Source organism: Arvicanthis niloticus, chromosome 14 (genome assembly GCF_011762505.2).
Source record: "Arvicanthis niloticus isolate mArvNil1 chromosome 14, mArvNil1.pat.X, whole genome shotgun sequence".
Taxonomy (NCBI): Eukaryota; Metazoa; Chordata; class Mammalia; order Rodentia; family Muridae; genus Arvicanthis; species Arvicanthis niloticus.
This window is the reverse complement of record NC_047671.1, coordinates 15,881,144-15,904,792: the sequence shown is the minus strand read 5'-3', so window position 1 is coordinate 15,904,792 and position 23,649 is coordinate 15,881,144. Positions and strand designations below refer to the sequence as shown.

The following is a 23,649-nucleotide window of genomic DNA, read 5'->3' as shown; positions in this document are numbered from 1 at the left end:
TAAGTTTATTACAAACTCATTACAAATCACATGTGAACATAATACTTCAGTATATTATCTCTTTCAATCAAGAGCCAAATTTTGCATTTTTATAAGCCTCAATTATAATTCTGTATCAGCTTAAACTAACATCAGGAAATAGCCTAGAGGAAAACCACACTGCACACAGGATTCGCTGAGTTACTGAACTAACTAAAGGTAGGGGTCACAGATGGGGGCTGAGGAATGGACAGTGCAGTGCTAAGAGCACTGGCTGTTCTTGCAGAGGACCCAAGTGGTGGCTACAGCCACCTATGATCCCACTTCCACGACACTCGCCAGCCACTTCTGACCTCTGCAACACACATGTTGGCAAAACATCCATACATTAAAAAGTTTTTAAAAAATATTTATTTATCCAGATGCTGGGAATAAATTAAACTTAATGGGTTCATAATACTTTTCAAACTAGCTTTCTATAAACAAATTTTTGTTTTAAAAGCATCTTCTGGGGGCACACCCTTGTGGAAGCAGGAGAGGGGGATGGAGTAGGGGGTTCCTGGGTGGTAAGGGGATAAAATCTGAAATGTAAACATCCAATAAAAAATATGAAAAAAAAAAAGCATCTTCTGTTTTTCACCCCCATATGTGTATGTTCAAAAACAAATCAGAATCAATATTCAAGAAATGCTAATAAAAACTGCAATGGGATTCCACTAGTATTGATGAAAAATAGATAAACTGAAACCATCACACACTAATAAGAATATATGGTTTTGTAAAGCAGTTTAGCAGATTGTCCTAGTTAGGTTATTACTGCCTGATGAAACACCGTGAACAAGAGCAACCGAGGAAGGCTTATTTCACTCACAGTTCCATATCACAAGTTCACACTCATAGCAGTGAGGGCGACAACTCAAGCAGGACAGGGACCTGGACAGCTGATGCAGAGGCCATGGAGAGGTGCTACTTACCGGCTTGCACCTCATGGCTTGCTCAGCCTGCCTTCTTAGAGAACCCAGGACTACCTTCCCCAGGGATGGTACCACACACAATGGGCCGGGCCCTCCCTCATCAATCACTAATTAAGAAAATGTACTACAGGCTTGCCTGCAACCTGATCTTTTGGAGACATCTCAAGAGAGGCTCCCTCAGTTGAGAAGATAACTCTAGCTTGTATCACACTGATAAAAAGTAGCCAGCACACAGACCTTCCAGAAGTAAAACTTACTTTAAAATCTGGGAGTTCATAATGGTTAAGGCCCATCCTGGAGATACCACAAGCCTTGGTTGAAGGACAGAGAATCAAGCAGGAACTGGTCTAGAAGCTCTCAGAAGATGCCTGGCAGGCAACTGGTGAACTGTCCTAACACTGTTACTCAGCTGTAGATTCTGGGTACAATACAACTGACTGATGTGTCTACTGGTGCAACAGTAGCAAGTCTGTTATGGAAGTAACCAACCACTCCTCCTTATGCTGATGTACACCTCTGGTATATAAAACCTGACCAAAACCCAGTAGCTGAGGAAGTCAGAGGCCCCAATGAGGAAACTACTGCTATTTTGCTAACTGGCCATAACATGCCCATCAAATTGCCTTCTAGTGTCTACATTTACGCCCATGGATTAGTGTTGCCATCAATTTTGTTCAGAAATATTTCTTTTTGCAGTAGTCAGTGGTAACCGCAGATAAAGTGCTAACAAGTACCTTCTAGATGCAATTCATAAATAAGAAATCTCTATCACCTTTTCTAGTGCTCAGAGAACAATGCAGGAGGAGTCAGAAGGAACATAAGAACTGGAGGAAGAGGAGAAGTGATGTGAGTGCTGACTTCTGAACACTGACATGGTGGATTGACTCAAACTCACAGGAGCTGCAATCACCTGTACAAGAGCTATCCACAACTGGACCCATCAATATCTTGTCGTGGAAGAGAGGCGCAGAGGGGCTCATCACAAACTGTTGAAATACGACGTAGCCACTGTTTAGGAAGCTATGCTTCTGTAGTCAATTGTGATGCAACACTAAGTCATACATGAAATGATCAGAATAGGTTACCAAATGTATGAAAATGTCACTGTTAAATATATTACTATGTATAATTAACATTACCTAAAAGATATGGGTCTTCCTTCTAGAAGAAAGAAACACTATAAAATGGTTTGGTTGTACAAGTCTGTGAACATTAAAAGTACTGAATACTTACAATGATTTGTGTGACATATAAATTACAATTGCCTCACTAATGCTGCTGAAAACCACAATTCTCAGGACTAACAGACAGACCTTGCTTCTGGGGGTACAAGAACAAAGCAACTAGAATTGGTTCTGTGGCTAAGAGCACACAAGGCTACTGCAGAGCACCCATGTGGTTCATCACAACCACTCCAGTTCCAAGGGAGTTGATGCCCTCTTCTGACTCTGCAGATACCAGGCACCTGTGTAATGCACTATATACATGAAGGCACTCATACACACATATAAAAGAAAATAAAAAATAAAGCCACATAAAGAAAGAAAAGAAAAAATCTTTATTAAAACCGTAAAAGCCAGGTGTAGTGAAACATGCCTATAATCCCAGTATCCATGAGGTAGAAGCAGGAAGATGAGTTCAAGGTCATCTATGGCTATATGACAAACTCAAGGCCAGCCAACTCATGGGGCTACATGAAACCCTATCTCAAAAACTAAAAACACTAATACATTTGTTTATCCTGTTTTAATTCAACAGGGAAATTACCTGTCTGTGTGTATGTGTGCTTCTCAATGTGTAGGCACTTCTAGGGGCTCACAGTATTTGCATACAATTCTCTTCATTGGTCAGACTCTGCCTGGGAACAGTAACTGAAATATACCCTTTACTCACCACTGCCAAAAGAATCATCAAATTAGAAAATATCAGTAGTTCAATATAAGCTATCTTTATACCAGTCTAATAAGATTATTCTGAAGAACATAGTGAAAACATGAAGAACATGTGAAAAAAACAAAGACTCCTTGGCAGGCACAGTGGTACACAGTTATTCACAGCACCTGGGAGACAGAAGCAGGCAGATCTTTGTAAGTTCAAAGCTAGCCTGCTCTCTGTACACAGCTATACAGGAAGACTCTGTCTCACAAATAAGTGAGCAGCTGGGCAGTGGCACACACCTGTAATCCCAGTACTCAAGAGGCAGAGACAGGAGGATCTCTGTACTTTAAAGCCAGCCAGGTGAATTCTGGAATAGCCAGAAATACAAAATCAATAAATGACTCTTTAAATCTTAGACAACTAGTAGAACAAAATCGAATATGGTTTCAATGCCACACACTCTGCTCCACACCTACCGTAAAAGTGTGTGGTTACCATAAAAATCTATCCACACAGTGAAATATCAAAAAGATTTATCAGAACTTAAACACAAATGCTCAATGAATGATTCAGCCAAAAGATGACTAGCCAGACACAGAAACAAACAACCCCCCCTCCCCCCAAATAAAATGACAAAAGAGAGACTGAGATTGAGAAACAGCCATAGGCAGGCAGCCACTGAGACTGAGACAGTCACTAGCACTTCCATGACCGGAAGAAGGTAAAAACAGAAATTCAGACTCTGTGTATGAAAAGGAACAACAGTCTAATTTTCAGGGCTACAACTAGGCCTCTGCCAATGACTCAAGCACTAGCACAATAGTCTGACAGTCAGCTCGGGTATGCCCCTTGCTGTGTAAACAGAGCCTGTAGCAGAAAAACTCAAGGGAATTCAATTCTGTGCATATCCAGACGTGGAAATTAGTTCTCTAAAACACAGAGTCTCCCTACCTCCTACTTATAAAATTTGTTCTGAAAAGTGGGTTCCAGTGGCAACCAAAACTGCCCAATAGGCAAATGACAGGGAAAAAAATTTTTTTTAATTAAAAAAAAAAAAAAAAAAAGAAAAAGATTCTTTCAAAACAAAATTTCCACCCAACCAAAGTGAAGCACAAGTCCTATAAATCCACGGTCAGCACCAGATTAAACAAAGCTCTGGTGTGCTTCTAGCATCCTGTTAAACTGGGTGTAATGTCTTCTGCTTGGAATCTCAGTGGTTGAGGGAAGAGGATGAGCAGTTCAAGATCAATCTCGGCTACTTAACAAGTGCAAGGCCAACCTGGGCTCCAGAGAGCCTGCCTCAAAACAAAACAAAAGAAGTCATACAAATGACAAACACAAAAATTCCTCGTAGAAAAGTTGTAACTGCAAATCCTTTCTGACGGATGTTCTATGAGCGGACCACACACATGACAACACATAGCTGTGGACTTGCTCCATGGGAAAACTAACAACTGAAGCTACAGAGAGCAACAACCAAGACCGTCAGATAGTGTCACAGCCTGGAAGTCCACGGGAGAGGGCCACTGCCTCTACACTCCGCCTGTTTCTACGTCTCACAACAGAAGCCAGATGGTGGGTGGGAGGGTCATATAATGTCCTCAGGAATTCAAAGCCAGGCAGGGCTACAGAGGGAAACACTGTCGCCAAAACCGGCTAGGCCACAAGCACACTTTCCAACTGTAATGCAGAGGATGGAGTGGTTAGGAGTGGGTTAGCCACTGGGAAGCTCTCCACATTTGTGCACATTCTCTGAATCATCTGAAGCACTTCCAGAAGGAAGTGGTTAAGACACGAAGTCCTACTGTGTGTGACTGCTGCTAGGGAAGGTGCTCAAACGCACAGTCCTACTGTGTGTGACTGCTGCTAGGGAAGGTGTGACTGGTGCTAGGTTTCAGGATGAAAAGTCTGAAACTCAAACTAGATTTAACTCGTTGCACCTATTTTTCTCTTCCCAAAGGAGCAAGTGTTAAAAATAAAATTGAACTGTGCTTAATAGGTATCAACAATAAAAAGAAAAATCTGTTTCTCGGTATCTTAATTTGCAGTTTTACAAAGGGATGAGGACACTCCATCCCTTGAAACTCTTAACCTTAAAACAGTCCTCAAAAACTCTTAAACACTGGCTGAAATGAAATTTTAGTTTCTTTTCTCACCAATTTCGTGTTACAGAATACAGGTTTGGAGATTTTAGTCCATGTTTTCAAGAATGTATGTATTACTCTAAACGACTTGAGAAGTTGGACACTAGGACATAAAAGCAAGCACAAGGCTGCAGAGCTGCTTACAGCAGAGCCCAGAGCCCAGTGGACGGACGCGGTTTGCACTCGGCACACATGCACACGCTGCTGTGGGGTGCTTCTGTTTGCTGAGATGGAGTAGTAGCATGCGGATGAGGCTGGCCTGGAACTTACAAACCCCAGCATGCTTTCAACTCACACGTTCCCACTACAAGATAGTCTCTCCACCTCTGGCCAAAACATGTCAACCTAAGACAGCTTTCTACTTCCCTCATCTCCATTTCCAGGCTTAAAACCTTTAAAATACTTATATATAAATGCAACTGACCTTTATATATGCACTTGGGTAGATCTTATGAACAGCGTCGCCAGGTGCTCGGCCAGCTTCTCTGTCCAGGTAGTAACTCTGCACAAAGACCGCGTGGTCACTAAGGCACCTGACCCAAACGTCGCCTTCGCCTTTACACTCCAACTGCACACCTTTGCCTATGTGCAACCTCAGGAGGGAAAGACAGAACTTACATTTCATCTTGTTATAACAGGAGCAGAGCAATAGTAAAGAATAAAGAATACAAAATAATACCTAAGAGACAGCCATCCTTAACAACCTTTTATATTTCCTTCTTTTTCTTTTTGTATATAACAAATAAATATATTAATTTCTTTATAAACAGACACAGTACTTACTATAGTTCAGAAGTACTCAAACAAATTTCCAAATAACTCAGTGAGGTAAGGTAAATTCTATGCTTTAAGATTTTATTTGTGTGTGTGTGTGTGTGTGTGTGTGTGTGTGTATGTGTTGGGGGAGGTGCCCATGAAGGTCAGAAGTAGGCACCAGATCCTTGGAAGCTACAGTCCCGGGGAACTGTGGGTACTGTGAACTGCACTCCACTCATATAGTAGCTTAACAAATGTTTTTAATGACTGAGCCATCTCTCCAGTTCTATATAATTTCTATTTTTTTATAAGAAAATTGAATCTTATATGCTATACTGCTCAAATCATCAGCCACTAAAAACATAAAGCTATTTAAAATACATGTAAATTCAGCTATTCAATTACATGAACAGTATTTTAAGCGTTCAAAAGCCACACATGATTAACGGCTACTGAATGGCATAGCACAGACAGAAATCATAGTTATAAAACAAAGAAAACTTTCTATTTTTTAACTCAATATTTAGCAAGTACCTACAATTAAAATGAAAGCTTACAAGTTCTAAGTATTGAAAACGACTTAACTCATCTATATTAAGACTCATAGTCTTGAATAAAAGTTAATGTATTATTCAATGTTTTGACTCTCTAAACATACCTTGCTCTCTCAATAGCTTCTGTCCTGTGGACATTGGAAAGTTGACCCAAGCAAAAGCGATCTCCTCCAGAAGGGTCCACATATCCATCCACAGTCACAATAGGGCAGCTTGAAGGAACCTTAAATGTCTCTCCTACCTGGACATCCATTTCAAAGTAAGCAATGGAACACCAATACTCAGGAGCTACAGAAAACAAGTGAATAAGAGCATGTACCTTTGTAACAGATATTAGTGAGGGAGGTATTCACTACACCAAGCAAACCTAAACCAAAGAAGGGGTGATGGGGTAGGGAAGCAAACCAAAGAAGTCTAATAAAAGAATATAACCACTGAAAGAATAGTGATTTCCATATTGTACTTACAGTATGTATACCTTGACACTCTAAGGAGCAAGTCAACTGAGAATTTAAAGCACATGAGAAATCAGACTAGTCAAGTGGCAGTGGCACATGCCAGCACCTGGGAGGCAGAGGCAGTGGCAGAGACAGGCAGATTTCTGTGAGATAGGCCTGGTCTACAAAGTAAGGTCCAGGACAAGCAGGGCTACTCAGTGAACCCTTAGCTGAATCAATGAGACTCTAAAATAAACTTCTATTATGATAGTTGATTCGATTATACATCTGTTCTATGGTCTGAATTTTCAATTTTAAAAAATACACTAACCCTAACACATAGTCTTTGTTATATTTTCACAGACCCCTAATTAAGAGAAAGTCCCTAAATCAGCCAACATATTCCTGCTTACACTTACAATTATGTAGTTATTTTACAGGGAGAATACTGTCTCTCAAAAGTGAAAGGTCATTTGCCCAATGTACATACATCCCAAGTAGAGCAAGGTATATTTTTAGCAGTTTTTTGGTGAAGTAGTACAATTTTAGCTCTGAACATATATTCAATTGAAATGACTATCAATCAGGGTGGCGTGGGGAGAAGAGACAGTGCTTGGTTTGGATTGCCAATATAGCTAATTACTTCTGATTTTGTTTGCATTATTAAAGAAAATTCATATACATGTAAGTTTTTGGTTTTCCTTTTATATTTATCTAACAGACATACACAGAACATCTAGGGAATCTTTTGGTGATATATATAAAACAGTAAATGAAAGAGTTTCCAGTCCCTCACAGATATACCTCAAGCATGTATAGGGCAAATGAACAAAGGAACATGAAATGTACATCATGAGCAACGTTGCAGAGACAATCAGAATGAGAGGAGGAGGACAGGCAGTGGATAGGAAGAAGAGTGTCACAGGACAGAAGATGACCGGCGGACACTTCAGCCTACAAAGCTGAGGGACAACCTATCTGAAAATTCAAGACCCGAGTAAAAAGCCCTGCACTGGCCCAGCAGTGGAAGAATTTATGAGAAATTAGGATGGGAGTAATAGTTTTGTCTGCAGATTTATCTGTATCATAATATGTTATAGTCTGTATAATCTGAATATGAACTTTCAGTAATCTAAAACAATACTTAGCATGACAAAAAAAAACCCCTTCATTTCAAGCCTCCCCAATGTATTGACACTTGAAACTTAAAAAGAAATGACATAAATATAATACTAATGAATGAATTTCCCAAAAGAAAATTTTAATTGAGCCAAGAGTAGTGAATGCACACCTTTAATCTCAGGACTCCAGAGGCAGAGGCAGGTAAATCTCTGTTAGCTCAAGGCCAGCCTGGTCTACATAGTGAGTTCCAGGAAAAACAGGGCTATGTAGAAAACTTCTGTCTCCAAAAAATAAAACATTAAAAAAAAAAAAAAAAAGAAAAGAAAAAAGGGAAAATTTTAATTAAAAACAAGCAAAGAAAAACCCTAAACACTTTACAGGATGCTGGTTAATACTGTCAACAGGATCTATAATCACCCAAAAGACCAAGCTTTGAGAATGTCTGTGACAGTTTCTATACTGGGTTAACTGAGGTAGAAAGACCTACTCTAAATGTGAATGGCACCAGTGTAAACAGGCTGCCACTCTGGGCTGACCCAGGAGAAGAGAGCAGGGCACAGGTCCTGCTTCCTGACTGCAGATGTAATGTGCCCAACTCCTTCCTAACCCTCTTGCCACAATGACACCACAACTCTGTGGAACTGTACCCGAGCTGGAATGAAACCTTCCTTTCTTACATCCCACATTTTCTCAAACAAGCGCAACAGACACACAGTCCTGAAACATGGGGCCACTGCTGTGAGCCACTTGACCATATGGTCACACAATCCTGAGACATGGGGCCACTGCTGTGAGCCACTTGACCACGTGGTCACACAGTCCTGAGACATGGGGCCACTGCTGTGAGCCACTTGACCACGTGGTTCTTAAGCCTTGGGAACTAAGGGGAATGTGGAAGTTTAGAACTTTGATCTGGAAAAGCCTTAGAATGCTTACAGGGTCACAGAGCTTATAGGGTCATTCTGGTGTGAGTTTGAAAGCAGAATGCCAAGAGAAACACAGATTGTCGAGGATAGGCACTCCATCTGAAATGGCTAGAGAAACACAGATTGTCGAGGCTAGGCACTCTATCTGAAATGGCTAGAGAAACACAGATTGTCGCGGCTAGGCACTCCATCTGAAATGGCTAGAGGCCATTCTTCTTATAGCCTGGCTAGACTCTGGCTGAACCCCTCCCGTGTTCTGTAAGTTTTAGTGAGGACAAAGTTAAAGTACTGCGCTCCTGTGCTTGGTGGATGGAGTGAGTCTCAGCAGAGCACCGCCTGTGTCAGCTACTGCTCACAGCTCTCATTCAGGTCTACAGTCAAAGAGCAAAAAATTGAGCACTAAGACATGAAAAAGACAGTTGGCCAAGAATAACAAAAATGTGAGCTTAAGTCACACACAAGTAACAAGAGCAGTAAACGTCACACCTCCACTACGGTGAACTACATTCTCAAACCGTGAGCCAAAATCAATCCTTTCCTTCTTAACTTGCTTTGTTCAGGTATGGTCATAGCAGTAAGAGAAGAAGCTAATACACAAAGGCACCTAATTGCTTGGCAAAGCTCTGTCAAGCAACACAGAAAGTCCTTTGCAATGAGGAGTTACTAAGGCGCATAAAGGCAAGCCTGTGGCATCAGCACTCAGGGAGGTAAGTCAGCCTGGACCATGGAGGATTATACAAGAAGATTGTGAGAAAAGGAAGGAAGGAAGGAAGGAAGGAAGGAAGGAAGGAAGGAAGGAAGGAAAGAGAAAAGACAAAGAAAAAGAAAGAGAAAGAGAGAAAGAGAAAGAGAGAAAGAAAAAGAGAAAGAAAGAAGAAAGAAAGAAGACAAAGAAAGAAAGAAAGAAAGAAAGAAAGGAGAAGAGAAAGAGAGAGAAAGAAGGGAAGGAAGGGAAAAAGAGTAGATGACTCAGAAATGTTTGAATACTTTGTAACATCAATCCAATTAATTCACTGCAAATATAATTCCTTAAATATATTTGTTTAGAACATATAAAACATACCCGATTAAACACCAGTTATTGAAACATTTCTGAAGTTATTTTCTATAGTAAAAATCTTTCAGATTTATTTATTTTCATCTCATTTGTTTGTCTGCATGTGTATGTGAACCACATGTATGAAGAGCCCAAAGTGGCCAGAACAAAACACCAGCGCCCCTAGAACTGCAGTTATAAAAAAGGTTGTGAGCGGCTATGTGGGCACTGAAAAGCAAACCCAGCCTTTGGAAGAGTAGTCATTGCTCTCACCTGTAGTTACTAAAGGTATCATATTATGTTATAAACAACAGTTATCAGCAAGCAAGTAGGTATACTGACTGAAGCTACAACTGACAGAATCTAAAAAACTACCCAAATTTTACAACAGTAATAAAAACTAATACCATTTACAAGATCTTTGAGTAGATAGTATAAAAAATTTTTGTTATGAAATAACTATAATGCTGAAGGTGAGGATTCCAATTACAATGTATTTCCTAGTCTCTACTGAAGCTGAAGCCTCATCATTATAGGCGAGAGTCAACTGGGGAAAAAAGTAAGTTTGTAGCCTCCACTCTTAAGAAAAACCAACTTTTATCATTATCAACTGAAATACCTGCAAACACATAAAACCTTTCATTACTTCCCTGCCACTAAGAAAGATCCTGTCTGCCTAATACCCCAGACATCGCACAGCACAGCGGTGCTTATCTAAGCTGCAGCCTTATGGAGGGTAACATGCTAAGCAACTGAGAATAAAGAGGAAGTTGTATTAGGTCACAACACAGACCAACGATGGAAACCCAAGAAGGTGGAAAGGAGGAGTCTCTATCTATCAGGACACAAGGCTACAGGTAACCTAAGTAGGAGAGCTTGGTACTGCTGGGCTACAACCTACAACTTTTTCATTCACAGCAGTCAGAAGGGAAGGTTTTATCTTAAAAATAATGGAAAACAAATAGAAAATACCCCTTAAGGCTGGGTAGTGGTGGCACATGCCTTTAATCCCAGCACTTGGGAGGCAGAGGCAGGGGGATTTCTGAGTTCGAGGCCAGCCTGGTCTACAGAGTGAGTTCCAGAACAGCCAGGGCTACACAGAGAAACCCTGTCTCAAAAAAAAAAAAAAAAAAAAAAAAACAAACAAAAAACAAACCCTAAGCTTTTTTGCATATATCTTTGCTATTTTGCCTCAAAGACAAACCACATGAAAGAAACTTCTATAGCTTCTCAGGACTAGCAGGAAACAAGAAACTGGGGTTATTCAGTCCAGAGAGTACTTCATGAAATGTACAGGCAAATCCTGAGTGAGGGAACCCAGACCCAGAAAGACACACATGGTATGTACTTACTTATAAGTGTACATTAGCCATAAAGTACAGGATAACCATGCTAAAAATCCACAGACCCAAAGAAGCTAAACAACAAAAAAGGCCCAAGGGAGGATGCTTGAATCCCACTCACAAGGGGAAATACAATAGACACCGAGGGTGGATAGAGGGAAGAAACTGGAGGGAGGGGAGAGGGGATCAGGTGTGGGGAAAGACTGGAAGAAGGGAAATTGAGGGGCATCTCTGGGACAAGCCAGAGACCTGAAATGGGGGAGGCTCCCAAGAATCTGGAGGTGAACCTTAGTTGAGACTCCTAGTAACTGGAGATAGTGGTTACCTCCTCTGGCCAAGCAGGACTTCCAGTGGAGGGAGGGAGACACCAACTCACCCACAAAACCTATGACCCAAAATTTGTCCTGCCTACAAGACGCACAGGGATAAAGATGGAGCAGAGACTGAGGGAATAGTCAACCAATGTCTAACCCAACTTGAGACTCATCCCATGGAAGAGAGCCAACTCCTGACACTATTAATGATACTCTGCTATGCGTGTAGACAGGAGCCTAGCCTGTCTCCTGAGAGGCTTCATACAGCACTGGATGGAAAAAGATGCAGAGACCCACAGTTAAACATTAGGTGTAGCTCAGGGAGTCTTGTGGAAGAGTTGGGGGAAGGATTGAGGGAGCCATAGGGGTTAGGGACACTATAAGAAGACCTACAGTCAATTAATCTAGGCCTGCAGGGGCTCAACAAAGACTGAACCACCAACCAAAGAACATGTATGAGCTGGACCTAGGCCCCCTACAAATGTGTAGCAAGTGTGCAGCTTGGTCTTCATGTGTATCCCCTAGCAATTGAGCTGTTTCTTAACTCTGTGGATCCCATTCTCCTAGCTGGGCTGCCTTGTCAGGCCTTAGTGAGAGAGGTGCACTCAGCCCTGTTTCTCCTTGATGTGCCAGGGCAGGTTAGGGAGAAGGGCTTCCCTTACTCTGAGGTAAAGGAGAGGGAATAGTGGAGGAGATGGCTTGTGAGGGAGGTCTGTGAAGAGAAGCCAGAGGGGGGCTGCGACTGGGATGCTAAAGTGAATAAATAAATGAAAAAATTGAAGACATTAATCACATGATTTGAGGTTCTTTTGTTCTTGTAATATAAGAACTCAGCTAAATACTATTTGTAAAGGGAGGGGTGGATTGCAAACCACAGGTTTTACAAATACTATACAGTTGTAATGAAAAATGTATCTCTGCAAAGCTTTATGTTTAATTCCTGAAAATAAAAATAAGGTAATATAAATTATGGATGGATATCTAATGAACTCACTGAGTTACTTACTCTTTTTATAACTCAGATATGAACGTGATGCCTATAAATCTGTTGTGAGCATATGAATATACTCCTGAGACACAAACAACCTCAGAGATACTGAAGAAAACATTTAACAGAGTGACTGACCTTTTAAAGAATATTTAGGTAAAGAGACAAATCTTAAACAGCAGTCCTAAACTTGGACTTGTTCCTATCTGATGTCTCTGGATTGGCACCCTTATGGTTCAGAGATTTACCAGGGGCTCCAAACACAAACAATCCCAATCTTTCTATATAAAATGTATTCAAGCAAACATCAAATAAATTTCTGGGATATTAAAAAAAAAAAAAAAAAGAATATTTAGGTAAGGCATTGGTAGTGTATACCTTTAATCCAGTACTCCAGAGGCAGAGAATTTAAGGTCAGCCTGGTCTAAATAGTAAGTGTCCAGAACAGCCAGGGCTACAGTGGGGAGAAGACTTTCTTTTCTATTTATCCATTAAGGAAAGTAGATGTGTATGCTGGTTACTGTATGTAAATATGGCTAGCATTGGGTTGCAGCAGCAGCACAGACAGGAGGGGAAGGTAAGGTTTGCCTCGTGATACTAACATCTTTGTATATCTCTGTCTTGGAGTTTCTATTGCTGTGATAACACACCATGACAAAAACAACTTAGGGAGAAAAGGGTTTATTTCACTTTACAAGTCTCAGGTCACAATCCATCCCTGAGCAAAATCAAGGCACAGCTTAGGTCAGGAACTGAAGCAGAGCCCATGGAGGAACACTGCTAACTGGCTTGCTCCTCTTCTAGTAACCAGAACCAGCAACCAGGGAATGGCACTGCCTAGAGTAAGCTGGGCCCTCTCATATCAATCATCAAGCAAAACCTGAGTTCTAAGTATGGCTGCTTCACTAAAAGTATAATTGCACAACTACTCCTTTTGGCAGTTAGGTGGACTAAAGTCCCTTTCGGGATGCATTTGCCATTAAGCCACTTGTGTGTTCTACAAAAGGCAGGTATCAATGTTAATACAGGCTGCTACAGAAGTACCTCATGGAATCAATATTATTCTCTAAGCAGTAGGGACCATTGTGAGAAGAATGAAGCAAATTTAAACTGCCGCTACTTATTTCCACTATACATTCCATTCAGTACTCTTTCTTTAGACCATCTCCTACTGAGCTATATATAACACTAAGTTATCCTTTAACTTGCAGGTAAGGGTCATTGTAGCTATATTTTTAAAGTCTTTATTAGAAACATACAGTTGTCCTGTGTCCAAAAAGGATTGTTCCAGAAGAGCCATCAGACACCAAAACCTGCAGTTGCCTCAAGTCTCTTATGTAAAATGATGCTATGTTTGCAAGTAATATACTAAAAGGCATGTGTAAATCATATGAGAATAAATACTACATGGTCTTATATAAAGGACCTGAGTAGTCTTAGAACTGGGTATCTGAGGGTAATCCTCGGATCAGAACCTCATGAATACTGAGAGGCAACTAACTGTAAGTGTATCTTTGAAGTGAAGAAAAACAGTTAAAAAGAAACAGAATTAGAAAACCTCACGCTCCTACTGTTTGTGCCTTTGACATCTCAAGTTTTCAGGGTTTTTCTGTTGTCAAAGTCTGTCTCTAACACATGGGCCCTGGGGATCACACTCAGTCTCATCAGACTTGGCAGCACGCTCCTTCCCCCACTAACGCACACCACTAGCCTCTTCCCTGGATTTTTAAGCTCCAATTCTAAAGCTCCTCTACTTAAGCTTAGTGTCTTTCTGCTGCATATTTATGTATTCAGTGCCAAAACCTGGCAATTCTATACTTAGCATCTCATTTTACAACGTATTTTTTACTTTACTTTCATTTAAAACTTAACTAAATATAGTCTGTGTGACTATCAGCCGCTCTTAAACTGCTCATTAAGTCACTGAATGTTACACTGAGTTCAGTTACCCTGTAATACACTTCACTGGTATATGCATACCAATTATCATAATAAATCTACATACAGAAAATCAATATTGAAATATACTTACCAGGATGATTGGAAATGGGAGGCTGGAATGCAAGCTCATTGTGAACTGGCCCTAAAGAAAACATAATAAAAACCCCATTTTATTTATTAAAAGTTTTCCAGTGCTAAAATTTCTAATAAACCTTAAATATAAATATCATAAGCCTTAAAATTTGTTTAGATCAAGTTTATGCCAAGAATTTAAAAGTTTATTTCGTGAATTATTTTGTGATATTAACAGCTAACCTCTTAGTGTTAGCTGACAAATCCTATTTAACAATTTACCAGTTATACATGTAATACTTAACACAATTATAAATTAATTATTTATATAACATAATAGTATAATTAATAATGCAATGTATAATGATTTAAATTGCTAACCTTTCTAAAAATAAATGCTTACATTTATTAAGTTAGGGACATTTATATACTGGAACAGTAGCAATCATAATTGAAAGCTTACTATTTGTTAACACACTGTGCTAAAAACTTCACAGAATTACTTTTTACAATATTACTTTAAGAAGATAAAAATTAACAACCCTTAAGGCTTAATAAGTTTAAACAAGTGACCAGCAATCATAGAGCAAACCCAATAATTGTAACACTGGTCCAGAAATCACATTCTCTGAACACATAGGAAGATAGTAATGTAACTGATATGTAATAATAAGCATATAGCATGACCCTCCCCCCATATATACATATCACACACACACTCATTATGTGACTGGAAGAATATAATACTAGAAGCATCCTGGGTTCTAAGACTCTAGTGTTATTATTTATGCCTTTTGTACTTTCCATTATTTTGTACTACTAATCTTAAAATGAAAGAAGAGTGACAGGGAAGACTTATACTCCTCACTTTTTAGTTCATCCCTATACTCATGATTTCTAAAGTCAAATGAACAATGTTCCTATTCTGCCTGAAACTGGACTGTCTGTAGGGTGTCGTTCCCAATGATGCCTATATGAAAGGGACACCTATATAGATTCAACATCTAAGGATCTCTTGTATCTATCGCAGTGATTCTGTGGTGAGGGAAACCTTGAGATCCTAGTTCTCGGGGCTTAAGTTGACTGTCGGTGGATACACATACAAGACCTAAAAACATAAAGCAAACAAATGAATGGAATCAATGCAGTGTTGATGAACCATCGGCAACAGTGAAATGAATGTACTTAGTGAACATTGTGTAACACAGAGGTATGATAACTATTTAAAGAATTGTTTATAAAAAAAATACTGAAAAAGTAAAAAGCACTAATCTTTAATAAAATTAAATTGTAAGATGAATAAAAGATGCAAAACCATTTTTTAAGAAAATAGAAATCAAAGTCCTAGCTAGAAAAGAAAAGGGCCCTGCTTACAATGAAAACGAGAGCTTACAGTAATGTCCAGGATGGGGCGGCATAGGCGGGTGGTGCTGAAGATGGCCGTTTTGGTGGTGAGGCAAATTAGGTGTGTATGGTGCAGTCCTACTTCCAGTCCAGGTGGTAGTGCTGTCTAAAAATTAAGGCCCATATGCATTAATTTGCTTTTATAAAGGCTGCCTATTTTTTCTCAACTATTTAAAAAATTTTAAAAAGTATGTACATACTATGATGGTAAGTAGCTGGCTGAGCAGTAAATCCATTCTGCTGCTGTCCTGGCTGAGGCCCTGAAGCTATCTGCAACAGTCCTTCACTATGGCTGCCTGCCAGAATACTGGCCGGCTGACCTAGAGAAACAAGAAGACATTAACACGGCACATGTATAGATGCAATTTTATGCTTTTAAACAAAAATAAAGGTCTAATTATATCTGATAATCCACAATTATAAAAGTGGGCCAAAAGTAGAACTCATCCATTGCCAATCAAATAAAAATCTAAAAGCATCTATAAAGGCAAACCTTCAGTTGCTGTTCAAAATGTCCCTTTCTTAAGCCATGTCTTCCTAACATTAGTGGCCTATTTCTTCACAGATAGTCTCAAATGCGGAGAAATGCAGCTGCATGTCTAGGTTATCATAACAGCGTTAGAAGCTCATCAGTTCAACCCTCTGGCACTTCTCCCAGACCACGCTGGACTTAACTGATTAGGATCTTCAAAACCCAGGCAAGAAAATGTTGCCAACATAAAGTTATGATCATGGCACTGGTGCTGGTGATGCAGGACAATGGCATCTAACAACAACAACAAGCACAGGAGGCACATGGTTTAGATGGAATAGGATGGCAAGGATGAAAAATAACAGAAAATAAAACAACTAGTTCCACATCAAACCAATACAGCATTTGTAAAACAACCAACAAAAGCCTATCAGAAAATTTTAAACATTTTCATGTCCTTTTTACACAATCAGAATCATGCCAAGAATGTCACTGTACACCCATATTTATATGTAATACATCAAGAAAATAAGTTTTGATTGGCTCCTATTCTGCTCAAAATAAGTTTCATTATGTTATACTATCTGGCATTTTAAGGTTTTATTTTGTAAGTGGAAAAAGTGTATTTCTTAAAGCAAGCATTAAGCCATGTTTATCCCATGTGGAAAACACTGAAAGATTCTTACTATTATTTGTCACTGACACTGTCGAGTGCAATCACAAACTAAGTCACTTCAATCCAAAATACCAAGAAAAAGGAACTTGCCAGGCTTAGAGGTATGGCCATAATCCCAGCCTGAGGAAAGCAAGACAAATTCAAGGCCAGCTGAGCTATAACTGATAAGATTCTTGTCTCAAAATAATAAAAACAAAAACAAGGACAATGTCTCCTCCCTACATAGCATAACTCCTTACTCCACTCATCTCTAGTGAGCACTGCCACCACAGTGTCACAGTGTGAGCCCAGCTTATGCAAAGGCCTTCCCAGCCCTCTGCTTGTCTAATGTCTTTCCTTTAATTCTACCAATATGTCTTTTTAGATATAAGAAAAAAAAAAATCTTACCACAAGTTCTAGAATCTACAATATTTACATTTCAATTACAAAAATCTACTTTAAAAAGTACTAAGGCAGAACTGGATAGATTTCATTCACATCTTTTACTGGCCTTGAAGCACAACTCTTCCCAGCAGGAAGGGAAGGGGAGATGAGGGGGAACAAAGGAAGGGAGAGGAGGAGAGGGACAAAAGGTCAGGGTGAAGTCACTTTGGAAATCCCTAAACAAAGTCTGACCTCCAGAGACTATAAAACAAGTGTAGGCCTGGGCCCCAGCAGTGATCTCCACATAAGAGGATGTCATCTACTCCATTTTCCATCTCCACCATTTCTGTCAACCACACTCCAAATGAGTAAATACAGACAGGAAGCCAGAAATGTGAGGTAGGTGACATGCGGCCATACATGTGACCCTAGCATTACAGAGGTAGAGACATGGAAACCAGGAGTCCAAAGCTGATCTGGCTTATGGAATGAAACCTCGTCTCCACCCCTGGCCCCCAAAAGCTATACAAACACATACATCAAATGTGGACACAGATCATCTATGCTTAGATTGTGACCACTGAAAAATACTGCTTTCAAGTGGTAGAAATGGACTGAGAAATTGTGAAAATATGACAAGGGCTGGGCGTGCCCGGTGGGAAACGTCTTGACTATCATGGGTGACACACTAGCTTAGACCCCAGCCTGGGAGAAAAGGGGTGGGGCAAAAAAATTTCAGAAACAAATCTACTTATTCCAAAGATTAAAAGTTCAATGTTGAATCTAACATAGATAAAAGAACATTCTCTTAGGTAGTAACAAAGTATCAATCCTTATCAATCAAAATCTCTTGCCAATATAGGTTTAAAACAATACTCTTAGCAATCAAATGCAATTAACACTATTCACATGCTCCATAAGTCATTTAAATTTAAAAATAATAATTAGGGGCTAAGATGTCTCTGTGGTAAAGCATTTGATCCCCATGCATGAGGACCTTAATTCTAATCCCCTAAATCCACATAAAGCTACAAACAACAAGAATCAAAGGCTCACCAGATAGCTAGCCTGGCAGATGCAGCTCAAACAAGACCTCGACTCAAGATGAAAAGGATGGACCATTGATAGAAGCTGTCCCCGACTTTTGTATGTACACCACAGCATACACACCACCATTCACACGTACACGTATGTATCATACACATTAAAAAAAAAGTCTAAAAAAATTTTAAGTTAAACAAGCAAATTATTTTGCAAAGCAGAAAGTTGTTCATCCTTTGGTGTTGTAAAAGCAAGTAGCAAATATAACCAGATCACACCATCTTTGTTAGGCTCCCAGAAAAGCTTAGCCTAGGCTAAAGGTGTAGTTCAGTGGTCAAGATTTACCAAGCATGGGCAAGGTCTTAACTGAAGTGATCAAGAAACAAAAAAAGGAAAAGAAGGAAGAGGACAGAACAGAGACTAAGCCTCCTGTGATATGATATAAACATATTTACCGCAAGAATCCTTTTCAAAGATGTGGGTTTTAGCTTTTTACTGAAACTGGTCAAAATACTTGAATGTCTACCGGGGAAATAAATATTGAAAGCTAGTTTGTTTAAGAGCCTTTATTCCCAAGTAGTCACAAAAGAAAATTGAGAAGACTATTACAAAGTTACACTCTCAGATAAAATAATGGACTAAAAAAGGGCTTTAACTGCAATTGACACATTTTATAAGCATCTTGGTTCAAAGCTGTTTGCTGGTCCCATGAGATGGCTTAATAGGTAAAGGTTCTCGCTACACAAGCTTGGTAACCTTAGTCAGCAAACTCAGGTAAAGATGGAAGGACAGAAATGACTACACAAACACACTGTGACTCACATGTGCTCATCACACACACACACACACACACAAATTACACATTAAAACACATACAATAGTAAAAATTAATTAAAAATTATTTGTTAACTACTTAAATATTTTTCTAAAATTTATCTGAAAAATACAGGAGACTTAGTTATTATACATGTAATCATAAACAACATATGTAAGTTTTCAATTTAAGATTACAATCAAGGTCATTATATTTGACTGTGTATCAGTATTAGAAACTTTAAATAAATTACAAACACTACTTTGTCCAGAATGAACTCAAACACCAATTTGACATGTTTCCTTCCTGGCTGAGGAGTGAGAAGTCACTTGGCATGTATCAGGCTCCATAACCATGCCCAGCACCAGAAAGACCACCACAGCTCCAAGTCACTACACATCAATATTCAACTCCATCTGACTGATTGCAACACTCACTTGTGGAAGCCACAGGAATGTTGGGGAAGTTGGTGGTGCTCGTGGCGTTAGACTCAGATGGGGCTAACAGAGCTGGGGCACTGTATGTCTCCGTTGACGCACGGTTACTTGGTGGATGTTGGATGGTCTGGATTGAGTGTCCTTCAGTGGGTAAGGACGGCTGTCCTTCAAAGTCATGGACGTATTCATCCTTCACTAACATACTTGGTGGTGGAGCTATACCCAGAAACAAACAAACAAACAAACAAAAAAATACACATTTATGTTTTTATATTCTTCCATTTCCACAAAAAAAAAATACACACAATACGACAGTATCTAAAATTTAACCATAGTATAAATAATACAAAAAAAATACACATTTATGTTTTTATATTCTTCCATTTCCACAAAAAAAACTATACACAAGTAATACAACAGTATCTAACTTAACCATAGTATAAATAATTCAAATCTAGAGTTTTTTTTCATATTACAGAAAAGCATTTTATCAACTATAACTACTTTAGAGATTTTATTAGACTCACTAAAATTTGAAGACATATTCTTCAGTTTTCTGACAAACTCATCTAAAAAGTACATAATCATCTAAATAGGTAAAAACCAAATGCCTAGCAAAACATTTCCTCAGCTGTGAAGACCACTCACTCAAGGCAAACTGTGAATGAAGACTCAGTTCTATCTTTCTGAACTTTACAATGTGGTACAGTGGGATTTGAAAGGTATTCAAACCAGGACCAAAGGTTACAATGAACATGTCATTTGGAGTTGCTATACAATCAAAGTCCCTTTAAAAAGTCAAACTAAAGCCAGATATGGGATGTTTGCAAGTAACGCGGCATTCAGAAGGCAGGCTAAGAAGACCACAAACCATCAAACTGCAATTTTCTTTTCAGAATCCCAATCTACATAAAAATGATGAGAACACTCAATAATTAAAATTTTTCACAGTTTAATGAGCAAATCTAGTGTCTAAGTCATGAAGAACAATATCTTTAATAATCAACTAAGGATTGATTTGCTTTGCTGTATTTTTTTTTTTTTTTAAGTGAAACTGAACTGTATTCCTATCAATTAGTTCTCTGTTTAGAGCCTTCTTATATGGTCTTGGCCCACTGTTTTGGGCTCTGCTGTCTCTCCAGTAAAACCAGCCTTTAGTCTTTCTGAACTAATAATTGTAGATAACTACTGTAAAGTTTACAATCAACTGGATTCTAGTATTAGGTATCTTCTTAGAGCTGTTAAGTAAGGGTCACAGAGACATTCTCTTCAACTGAAAAACTAGTGTGTTATTTTCCTTATCCCATTTCTCTACTGAATTGAGACTTCTAACAGTAGAAATGTTCCATATCTGTTCAAGTTTCTGCACACAACCTCTTTTTTGACCTTTGAAACATGAAAATGTTAATAAGATATCTGTTAAACTCATATATTCCAGTGAAGACTGGAGAGGTGGCTTAGCAGTTAAAGAGAGCAGCTTCCTTATCCTAGCTTGGTTCCCAGACCCCAGGTCATGACTTCCTATCACTCTAGTTCCCAATGCACCTCTAGCCTCAAAAGTACCTGCACATATGTGTACAAACTCACAGACACAAAAATATACACACAATAAAAAATACACCTTAAAGAAACTTCCATGGAAAACAATTCAATAATAACGATACCTTACACATGATCATGTATCAGTAAAAAAGTCAAACCTACAAAAGCAACCTGCTTACAAGATTTACTGGTGTAACAGTGGTACAAATGTCTTAGGAGTAACCAATGGCTCTTTTTTTTTTTTATCGGATTGAAGGCCCACTTCCTAAGATGGAACTCACACCTGACACTGTTAAGGTAGTCAGGAACCTGAGACTAGATAGCTCAACAGGCCCTAGAGGAAATTTTACTACTATTATTCTGCTAAAGGAACAAAGCAACAAAATGGCTTCTAAGTGCATACTGCTATACTCATAGACCAACGCATCACGCATCCCTTATCAGAGAAGCTCCTCTTGTAGTAAGTGGAAATTAACAGACTCACAACTGAACACTGCAGATGTTGGGAGACTCTGGAATGCCCAATGAGTCTTCTTCAAACCCCTCCCCTCAAGCCAAGGGAACTGAAGAGGAGACTGAAAGATTTTAAGAGCCTGAGGCAGTAGATGACTCCAAGGAAACTATCTTCAAGACACAACAGGACTGATATAGATATGAACTCAAGAGACTGGCAACACATGCAAGACCTGTGCAAGTTCAAGGCATACAAAAATCCCAGCACCAAGATGATGAGGCCAGACATAAAAATTCTCCAGTGGAGTATCACTGGGTATATGAACCACATTCCAGGGCAGGCCCCGTGGCCAAAGCATCTGGCCAACACAAAATCAATTGTGTGGTTTTGTTTTGATATTTTTTGCCTTGATGGTTATTTGGACCTCTGTTTTTGTTTAATGAAGGTTTTGAGTGACTAGGCGGGGCATACACACTTATGCAACAGGAAGGTGGTTAGGATGTGGGAGGAGTTAGGGAAGAAGAAATATTAACAAAATATATTCTATGTAAAAAGGAATTTTAAATTAAAAGTTGACCCTAAATACTCACTAATGTCGAACAAATAATAATAAATAAAGTCCTGTTTAGAGCATAAGCTGGGTATGGTTAAGCTTTTTTAGTTTTCTAATTATGTTCTTAGCCAAATTCTGGATTTTTCTTCAGAAAGATCTTGGCATCTCGAATCCCTGGACATTTCGGGTTTTGTTGAAATGACCGAGTTTTTTTGTTTTTTGTTTTTTTTTTTTTTAACCTACTGGCAATGCTAATACAAAAGGAAGCAGCTGTGAACTTGAAGGAACTGCTCTGAGAAGACTCCACGGGCGACTGTGACATCCAGAAGACCCAGCTGCTGTCTCCTTTAAATGGCTAAGCCTCCTTTCCCAAACACAAGTTTGGACTTGAACTTGGACTTTCCGGCCTCCCCCTGACCCCCGCCTGCTTTCCAGCAGATAGATCCTTCTCGCTCAGTCTGCTTTCTGTGTCTCCTCACCCCAGGAAACTCTTTCCTAGAGCTCAGAATCTATTGATTCTCTTCGGTGATGTCTGCAGTCTTCAGAGACTCTCCACTTCATGTTTCTTGCCTTTTAATTCTTTAACTGGCAGAAAAAAGGAACCTAATAAAGACCCAAAGACTGTCCTTTTGAGACTTCACCTTGGCAATCCTTCTGAAGATCATCAACTCATGAAGGAAGAACATTAAGGGAAAGTCCCCATGCTGAAGTCAGTTCCTCCATCAGGCACGGGATGTCTCTTTCCCTTCACCTGGCTAATTTTATCCATAAACTTATTTTTGTCAATTGTCAATTTATGCAGAAATGCTAGAAGCAGCCAGCTAACATCATTATTTTCCTTATTCTACATATTATCAATAGTTTTATATACAGAATAGTTTTTTTTAAAAGATTTATTTATTGTAATTGAGTACACTATTGCTGTCTTCAGACACACCAGAAGAGGGTATCAGATCCCATTCCAGATGGTTGTGAGCCATCATGTGGTTGCTGGGAATTGAACTCAGGACCTCTGGAAGAGCAGTCAGTGCTCTTAACTGTTGAGCCATCTCTCCAGCCTCCCAGAATAGTTTTTATACATCACTAAATTCTCTACTCAAACAGCAAACCTTTAAATACTTCAAACCGTGGGCTTTGAGTGTTCTCCATACTTTCAGGGGAGTCTTCCGTAATTGTAGGCATTGGCAAATGTCCAAGCCTGCTCCAGATACTTCAATTCATCCTTACAGTTCTGTTTCCCTATAACTACAACCCTTTATTAGTCAGAGTTCTCTAGAGGAAGAGAACCAATAGAATGGCTGAAAAAAATATGGATTTATTTGAGTGGCTTACAGGTTGTGGTCAAGCTTGTCTAATGACAGCTGTCTTCCTAAAGAAAATCCAAGAATCCAGTAGTTGCCCAGTCCACAAGGCTTAATGAGTTAACTG

The 23,649-nt window shown here is 39.3% G+C and overlaps 1 protein-coding gene across 1 annotated transcript in view; it reads right to left on the bottom strand.

Moving 5' to 3' along the window:
* Nucleotides 1-23,649, bottom strand: part of Smad4 (SMAD family member 4) — a 49,889-nt gene that overhangs the window by 4,697 nt on the left and 21,543 nt on the right. Inside the window, exons 5-10 of the mRNA XM_034517773.2 lie at nt 19,673-19,888; nt 16,069-16,188; nt 15,858-15,974; nt 14,484-14,534; nt 6,390-6,573; nt 5,400-5,568 (exon numbers count right to left, since the gene is read on the bottom strand). Coding sequence (XP_034373664.1) covers nt 5,400-5,568; nt 6,390-6,573; nt 14,484-14,534; nt 15,858-15,974; nt 16,069-16,188; nt 19,673-19,888 — 857 coding nt within the window. The remainder of the gene's footprint in view (nt 1-5,399; nt 5,569-6,389; nt 6,574-14,483; nt 14,535-15,857; nt 15,975-16,068; nt 16,189-19,672; nt 19,889-23,649) is intronic.